The sequence below is a fragment of the Geotrypetes seraphini genome, chromosome 12 (genome assembly GCF_902459505.1).
Source record: "Geotrypetes seraphini chromosome 12, aGeoSer1.1, whole genome shotgun sequence".
Lineage (NCBI taxonomy): Eukaryota > Metazoa > Chordata > Amphibia > Gymnophiona > Dermophiidae > Geotrypetes > Geotrypetes seraphini.
The window spans coordinates 40,492,448-40,501,950 of record NC_047095.1 but is presented as its reverse complement, the minus strand read 5'-3'; the positions used below and the strand labels follow the sequence as shown (position 1 = coordinate 40,501,950).

The window sequence follows — 9,503 nt, the reverse complement described above, 5'->3', positions numbered from 1 at the left end:
ACTAGTACTACCAGCTTTTTATCTATGATTTTCTATATTACTGAGCCTCTGAATACTGCTTTCTTCCGTTTAAATAGCTGCCTAAGAGCACTGGGCTGCATATTTGTGACCTGATGCTTCGAGGGAAGAAAAATAATACAACTTGCAAGGTTGAACTTATATTACATCATTTATTTACCATGGGAATCATTAACCTGATGTACACCACCTTTGGTGAATCTCTTCATAAAGGTGGTTAATAAACCTCAATAAATAAGTAATCTTTGGTAATGAGCTGCTAGAAGTTGGTGATGTCTGCTGTAAATTAAGCTGAGCTAAAATGTGATCGTTAACTGCAGCTTAGTACCTACTCCTCTTAATTAGAACTAGGGTGGGGGGTCTAGTTACAAGAGCACTTCATTCAAACTTCTCAGGGATTTTTCCTCTATTTTTATGTCCCTCCCAACATCAACATACTTACTCTGGTCAACAAAGCGACAATTTTGAACCAGAGGCTATAGGCCAGGCTACTTCTGGAACCCTGCAATTGTGGGCCCTGAATTTATCCATCAGATAATGCACTTAAGCAATGATCATCACCCCCCCCCCCTCCCCAGAGATTTGTGAATACTGACACTGCAGTATCCTGACTCTGGCTGACTCAGGAGCAAACTACCCAACTCAGGGACTGAACCAGGGACCTTCCAAGTGCTAGAATATTTCACTTAATACTGGATCATCTGAATGTTTTTTAAACACAAAATATTACTATACTTATTCATGTAAACATATAAGTTTCTACCAAATATTTTTCTAAATTCTAAACTTTAATGTATTGACTGATTTCTTCAGGGCAATTTTCAAAACTTTTATGCAGATAAAAAAATCTGTTTACCCAAGTAAAAAGGCTATGTGAAAAATTGGTGTCCCACCCTCCTTATCCTAATATGAGTACATGTACTATTCACAGCATACTCACTTATTCATGGCAGAAAAGATGGTCGTAATGTTGGAAAAGGGAAAGAACACAGAGAGACTTAAATTCTTGTGGATACTTTAAAGCATGCACTTTGCAGCTGTTCTAAAGTAGGTACAAAGTTTGTAGGTACTCTGAACCTAGGCTGCGCATAACAGATCCAGTTTTCAATAGGAAACTCTGTGGAAAGCTTTCCTTTGAAAAAGAACTTGCAGGTCCATGGTACTTTGTTTTATATATGAATTGTTTGTATGTACAGATAGTTCAATCTAATCTATTACAAGTAACAGAAAGAAACAAAACAATTACAATAAACTGGTAGCACGTTTAATTGAAAAATGTATAGAATTAGATAATGAATGCATGTAGTATGATAATGAAAGTTAACAGCAGGGGAAAAAAATGTGGTAAAACTGCCAAAGAGCAGATGAAAACTACTGTCTGAGGCTAATGGCACTGTTCTAGGGATATAGTTACTGAGGCAGCACAGGTAAATACCATACAAGAGTAGCCTGCATCAACTGCAGTTAAAATTGTAATTGTATTCTGGTTTGCATACGTCAGCAGACATTGTCCTTTCTGTACTGGCTCGTGAGAGTTGGTAATTCTGTTTTAGAGATGCATGCTTTTACAACAGATAAAGAAAAGCACGGGGCTCCAATGGAATGGAAAAGAAGGATGATAAGCTCTTCAACTTCTTAGGCCTAAATTAAACTAAAACTAATTTTAAAGGAAGATTAGCTACTTACCTTGATAATCTTATTTCTAGTAAATAAGCACATCATTCTTGAACCTATGGATTGTGAACCTCTGATTGCGAGATCTGGTAAAGAGAGCTCATTTACATTTTTCTGCTCGCCTCTCATCACTTTGGGTTGTCCTGTAATTCCTCAGTTTGTATCAAAGCAGATGGTCAGCCCTAGAGAAGAAAACATAACAGTGAGGGATACGGGGACATTTAACACAAAAACCCATGAATCATGTACGGGTAAATCAAAAAGTAAAGACAAAATATATTTAATGGCTTTAATAGAAGTAACTGCGAGCAATTGAACATATCACTTTTCCACATAGTCCCCATTCAAGACAATGTATTTGTTGTATTGTTCAACTAGCTTCTGCATGCCTAAAGAGAAGAAGTTTTTTGGCTGCTCCCAAAGCCAGGAGAGCAATTTAGAATGGCATAACTACATCAAGTTATATAACAAATACTCTAAATCATACTGTGTCCTGGACTCATGTCCCCCAGAAATTATGAAAGCAGCTCCATTAGACTTTAAACTATCCCTATTGAATTACCTAACCAATAACCTAAACAATGGAAAATTCCTCACTAATAATGGTCATATTATAATAACCCCAATTCCAAAAAAATCATCAACATCAGTAACCAACTATAGACCAGTAGCATCCATCCCATTTATTGTAAAAATCATGGAAGGAATGGTACACACCCAACTGATGGAATATCTCGACCAGTTCTCTCTCTTGCATGAAACTCAATCTGGTTTTAGACCTCTGTTTAGCACTGAGACAGTAATTGCGGCTATCCTGGACAATGTGTGCGACTTGTTTAGTAAGGGCCTCAACGCCCTAATCATGCAATTTGACATGAGCTCTGCCTTCGACTTGGTGGACCATGGGAAACTATTACAATGCGTAGACACAATTGGAATCAGAGGAGAGGTATTAAACTGGTTTTGAGGTTTCCTTACTTCACGCACCTACCAAGTCCGTTTTAATTATGATCTCTCTGATACATGGAGCAATCCATCTGGCGTGCCTCAGGGATCACCATTATCCCCACTGCTCTTCAATGCTTACATGGCCTTATTGGGTGCGCAATTGTCCCAACTGGGGATAAAACTATTTAGCTATGCTGATGACTTCATGATAATTATCCCATTTACTACTTCTGTCTCAGAAGTCACCCCCAAAGCAACAGAAGTACTAAATTGGATGGAGCAATGGATGACCAAATTCAGACTAAAGCTAAATTCAGGGAAAACAAAATATTTTATAGCATCGCCACGCCCACTTGACACCAAAGCATCATTGTGCATCAATAACCTTAGTTATCCCACTCAACCCACTATGAAGATATTGGGAATAACACTGGACCAGAGCCTGACCATGAAAGACCAGGTAGACTCCCTGATTAGAAAGATCTTTCTCACCCTCTGGAAGCTTCGGTCCATCAGAGCTTACTTCGATGTCTCATCATTTAGAATTCTGGTACAATCCCTCATACTGAGTCAACTCGATTATTGTAACATCACCTACTTGGCACTCTCCCATAAGAATGATTGCAACTGGTACAAAATGCAGCAGTTAGGTTACTTTGTGGACTGAAGAAGTCTGATCACGTGACACCTTCCTACCGACTTCTGCACTGGCTGCCGATGGAGGCCATGTGAAATTCAAGTTTGGTTGTTTTTGCTTCAAGGTACTTTACGGCTTAGCCCCTAAATATATAACAGACCTTTTCTCCTTCACAACCAACAGATTCAGGAGAACCTCACATCCGAACTTTGTTTCTCCACTGGTTAGAGGTTGTAAATTTAAAAGTCATCACCAACATCTTCTCTCACATCAAGCAGCATTATGGGGTAAAGATCTGGAACAACTGCTCATGCCTACTACTTATAGGGAATTCAGGAAACGCCTAAAAACACATCTGTTCCTGAAATACTTAGGAAACCAACCTATACAATCTTAGTCCTCAACAATTGATCTTTAAAACTATTATTCACCAACTCTGAACTTTGTTTATTCCACTCAATCTGTAATACCTTATAATCATTGTAAACTGCATAAAACTTCATGGTTCTGTGGTATATAAACTGTTATTATTATTATTATTACTTCCTTTACTTCATCATGCTTTGTCTTTTGACCTCTGGGTCGCAGTGATGCACACATCTCATTGCTGGTGACAATTCTCTCCAAAATACTCGGATCTTCTTCATACTGTCACAGGAACTAGGTTGAAGCCTCCACATGCTATTGCTTGTGCAGATCAATAAACTGTTTGGGAACCCACTCTGTGTAGACTTTCCTGTATCCCAAGTCATCATTAGTGCATGGCACCCAGTGGCATAGATAGGGAGATTAGCACTGCGGTGGCACCCAGCATCTCTGCGCCATGTGGATCCCTGCTCTTCCATTCCACTTGAGCACCCCGCCCCTCAATGCTTGAGTGCCTTACCCCTGCGAACCTCTTGAAATGTTCGCCAATGAGAGCAGCATCTTCTATTTGCTGCTTGTGCCAGCCTTGGCTTCCTTCTGACGTCAAGTCCTGATCTTGTGACCAAGAAGTGACTTCAGAAGGGAGCCGAGGCTGGTGCAAGCAACAGGTAGAACATGTTGTTTGCACCATTTAAAGAGGTATGCTGGGGGGGACAAAGAGGAGGATATGTGCCAGCACCCCCGCGAAAACGGCGCCTAGGGTGGTCTACCACACAGCCCCCTCTCTTACTATGACACTGACAGCCCCTTTCAAATAAATAACACAGGAGCGCTTACCACCTCCTATTTAGGAGGCACCAGGCATGCTCACATTAACTCTGCATTGACTAGTTGGATAATACCGGAACACCTTCTCTCTGCCCACATGCCTATTCCCAAAATTCTTTTTTTTTTTAATAGGTAACGTGTGGGTTAGTGCATGCAAAAAGGCTATCTCAGAACATGTGCGCTAATTATGCATTAAGGACTTAACACTCTTTTGCAAAAGTGTTTAATTAAATATCAAAGGAGTCAATATGTTTTTTCTGGGATCTACTGCACTTTGATATATTGCTTCAGGATAAGAGTTTTTGATCCTATTTTTTTCATTTTCATTCTTTTTTATTCTATGGGTAGGGACAGTTTAAGAATTAGAATATCGGTACAGTATGTAGAAGAGGTTTCTTCTCTTGTTTTGTTAGCGGAATTTCTTCAGAGCATTTTTTTGAGTAAAAAAGGTTCTAATACTCAAATGCAAGGCTGATCACTGAGGGACTTGCTCCACAATAGCCAGGACCCCTGAAACTCACCACAGAGCCTATGAAAAAGCTGAGTTGGTGTTAAGAGCCTAGGATTTTTCATAAATACTTAGGGACCATGAGTATATTCTAATAGGAATGGAAAAGGTATCGGTACCTCCGCATACCCACTGAGAAAAAAAAGTCCTGGCTTTTTAAAATCTCCTTTTTGTCCATAATCCCCCCCATCGTCCACCCCCCTTTTACTAGGACATGGTAGAGATTTCTATCGCAGCCCAGAGCGCTAAATGCTCCGATGCTGCTCTGATGCTCATAGAATTCCTATATGTCGTAGCATTTTGCGGCTTAGTAAAAGAGGCCTATGTTAGCTAAGTATATTGTTTTTGGTTTTCTGGGTTATTTGCCTTTTTTGATGTTAATCCTTTATTTCCTTCATAATTTTGGATTGTTTATGCATATACTCAAAATACTCATTTAAAAAAAAAAAAAATCTGACTTTTGCTTTGATTTTCTATTTCTGCATCAAAAATGACTCATACAGGCAAATCCTGATAAATTCACAAGCTCCTTCAAGCAAGCTTAGAAACATTTCCTAACTAGAACCTGAACTGGTGATAGTAAAAAGCAATTGTGGCACTAATACGTATATAATTACGCATTCACAGGTAGAGAAAGAAATTGTAGCTTTTAAGAAATCTACGAGCAAATAAATAACAATATGTTTTGATATCCAGTATTGAAAATGCATTAACAGTTTAGTGTTCGTTACATTATGCTTTGGAAACAATTATTTAAAAACAGAAATGGTTTCACTATGTTTCCCTGGAAACAATCTGAATCACTGGCACCATATACAGAGGTTCCACAGTGGGTTTATGCAGCTTCACAGCTGCAGTTTCTGCCCTGGCTTGCAGTAATTTATCATGAGCCTTTGGGAAGACAAAGGAAGTAACAGCAACTTTCTCGGCAGCATTTTCTGGCAGTAGCTCCAGTTGCCTAGAAAATAAAAGGAACCTTTTAAAAAACATATTTAATCATTTTCACTTGATTCAGAATCAGGTTTTTCAAGACCAGCTGAGCAAGCTCTCTGATAATACACATTAAGAAAGAGATTCACAGGAAAGCACATAGAGGCAGAATTTGTGAGGGAGGAAAGCTGAATCAGGGTAGAATGAGAAATTTTAATGTACGAGATTAGAGATTGCAAGGGATGGCCTGACTCTCTAGCTCCTGTCAGTGGCGTACCTAGCATATGTGACACCCGGGGCCCATCATTTTTTTTTACACCCCCCTCATCTATATGAAAAACATGATTTTTAGAAACAATCCACACATCGCACAAGAATGTACCTAGGAAAATGCAGCATCTTATATATTCACCCATTGTAAAACTAAACAAGCCTGACTAGTACAGATTGATCCTGCACAGTCAATGCTAACAAAGAACTTTTGTACACCCAGAACAAAGAAAACACTTTTGCCCAGTATGGAATATGTAATCACAAACTAACCCTCCCTCCCCCCTTTTTACAAAATCGTAGCGTGGTTTTTAATACTGGCATTGGAAGTAGCAGCTCCAACCTATCAGCATCTGCCCCTTTCTCTCCCTCCAACCCAATTCCATCCAGTATCCTTCTCCCTTCTGTCTCTCTATTCCTCTCTCTACACATCAATTCCATCAGCATCTGCCCCCTTTCTCTCTCTGTCTCCACCACACTTCCATACCAGTCTACCACTCCCTTCTCCATACCTCCACCCCAATGCCATCAAGTATCTTGCCCCCTTACCTTTCCACCGTTGCTGTATGCTTTTGTAAACCAGCAACAGCAGCTATAAACTTAAAAGCAGTCATCACGGGACCTTGCTGCACCTCCGTGTGGCTGCCGGCTCTGCTCCAGAACAAGGAAGTGACGTCGGAAGGGGTGGACTGGCAGCCACAGGGAGGTGCAGGAAGGTCCCACGATGACTGATTTTAAAGTTTACTTCCGCTGCTGCTGGTTCAGGAAAGCAGCAGCAACAGAGTAGGACAGGAGATTCCAGACTCAGTGTGCCGGCTGTGCACCCCCTTAGAGCGTGCACCTGGGGCAGACCGCCCCTCCCACCCCACCCTTGGTACGCCACTGGCTCCTTTACTTCTCCATATAATCACAGATATATCTGAGGTGCTTTGTCTCAGTCATGCAATCTTCTATTTTCATAAACATAATATCTTATGAGAAACAATTTTGTGGTCTTCAGGACTGTCATATTTGCCATGTCAATGGCAAGTGTATATGGGCATGCCTACATGCGCCTAGTAGACATGAAGACATGCCCATAGCCTGCTCATATTCTGCCCATGTTTAAGCTCTTTCTCCCTGAAGTTACATGTTATAGCATTTAGGCACTGTCTGTAACTACCAATTACTGGCACCTATGATGTGCTTAAAGAGTGTGTATATCTTGGTTATGTGCATCTTTGCCACACTTTGGTGTGTGCAATTATACCAACTCTATGGCTAGCCAAATAGGTGGGTATGCCAGTATTCTGCAACTGAAACTAGGCACCTACCAAATGCCCTCCAGGAATCTAGCTGCAGGTGCCCAGGTATAGAATCACCTACTGATCATGCCACATAAGTAGGCATGAAATACATTATTTTATAACACTAGTATATGCATATGTCATGTGCATGCTTTTACTTCTGTTCTAAAATATGCCTAAGGGTCTGGCTGGTTCTCTCGTTGTTACTGTGCCTATAGATGTACAATTGTGTGCAAAAAGTTTGGCACCCCAGAACAAATGTTATTTGCATTCTCTCCTTGTATGTTCTGTAGGATTTTTATACCTTTGCTGGATCAATTTTGTAAATCACTGATTGGTTTTCCCTAAATATTGATAAAACAAAAGCCTTCCTATTTCCAATAAGAAATAACAAACCCTTGAAAGCCCCCATCTGTATTAAATCAATTCCAATTAAATTTGACACATCCCTAAAACTTCTAGGTGTCATCTTAGACGGCAAGCTTTCCTTTAATAAACAAACCAGTTCAGTCATTCACAGATGCTTCTTTAAACTCAAAATGATCCGGTCACTATCCTCACTTTTGGACACCAAATCTCTTAATATCCTTATTCATTCGCTAGTAATCTCTCATTTAGACTACAGCAATTCACTCTACCAGGGCGTTATGCAAAAGGAGATCCAAATCATACAGAATACAACAGTTAAAATCATCTATAAAGCTAAGAAATCTGACCACGTTACACCTCTTTTAAAAGATGCCCACTGGTTGCCTGTAGCGCATCAAATTACTTTAAAGATATTATTCCTTACATTTAAGGTACAATCGAACCATTCACCTGTGTTCATTGATAGATTTCTGACACCATACACTACACCGAGAACGCTTAGATCCACTTCCTCCATGCGCCAAATAGTATTCGACATCACTAGAAAAACAATCATGGGAGGGGCCTAGGGGATCTGGCCAATCATAATTTTAGGCCACTCCCAGTGCATTCCAGAATGCACTGGGAGATGGGACTAACATTCCGGTTGGCCCAGGTGCCTAAGGCCCCTCTCCAGTGCATTCCTGCAATTGCAGCAGAGGCGGGCCTGCTGACCAGACGCAGGCAAGAGCCGGCCGGCCGATGACATAGGTTAGGGGGGTCTACGGGGGTCCTGGTGGTGGGGTGGGGTGGGTTGGTCAAACTTTTGAGAGTTTCTGGTAGGAGGGACTGGGCATCCCTCCAGCTGCGATTGCTCCAATGGGAGGGGCCGGGCAGGAGGGACTGGGCAATCCTCTTGCCACGCAATATTCGGGGGGGATGTTCTGGCAGGAAGGATTGGCGGTATTATTTGCGGAGGAGTGGGGATAAGTTGCCACTAAACTTATTGCGGCAGGGAGATCCCTTGCCGCAATAAGCTCACCAGCATCCCAATTATCTAACCGGTGACTGTTAACATGGACGTCAGTTAGAGAATCGGGTTCTTTTAGGCAGGCTTAGGTGCAATTCTATATAGGTCACCCGTGTGCGATTCTCAAAAACCGTTTAGGCATCTTATACAGAATCCAGGCCTTAGTGCACATTAGACCTTTAATGAATGAGGTGAAGATAATTCCAGGCTTCAAATAATTCTGTCACCCTTCTAATCTCTAAGCATGTGTTTGTTGTTTTCTCTACTTTCAACAACAATGAACTTTGCAAGTAGCTGTGTGAACATTTAAAAATGAAGATAATCCACTTTTACACAGCAGGGGAAGACTACTAAAAATCACTGGATGCTTTCAGCAAGCAATTTCAACTGTCAGAAATATTAAACAATGAAAGTTACTGTACATGATACAGTTAAAGTCAAGAAAAGATCTTGAAAACTAAAAAAAATGTCTGTTCAAAATTTGATCAAATCTATAAAACAGCCCCACAGATCACTGAAAATGACCTGCTGAAAATTTAAGATGACACTGGAGTAATAGTCCCCAATACAGTGAAGTATTAATCCACAGTGCAGCGTTGCTTGTACAAAAATGATCTGCATGGAGGAAACCTTTTGAAGAACCTCATCATACAAGTCATT

At 40.7% G+C, this 9,503-nt stretch overlaps 1 protein-coding gene across 1 annotated transcript in view; it reads right to left on the bottom strand.

Moving 5' to 3' along the window:
- Positions 1-5,607: 5,607 nt before the first annotated feature.
- The window catches only part of LRRIQ3 (leucine rich repeats and IQ motif containing 3), a 66,479-nt gene continuing 62,583 nt past the window's right edge, over positions 5,608-9,503 (bottom strand). Inside the window, exon 8 of the mRNA XM_033915969.1 lies at positions 5,608-5,937. Coding sequence (XP_033771860.1) covers positions 5,754-5,937 — 184 coding nt within the window. The 3' untranslated portion in view covers positions 5,608-5,753. The remainder of the gene's footprint in view (positions 5,938-9,503) is intronic.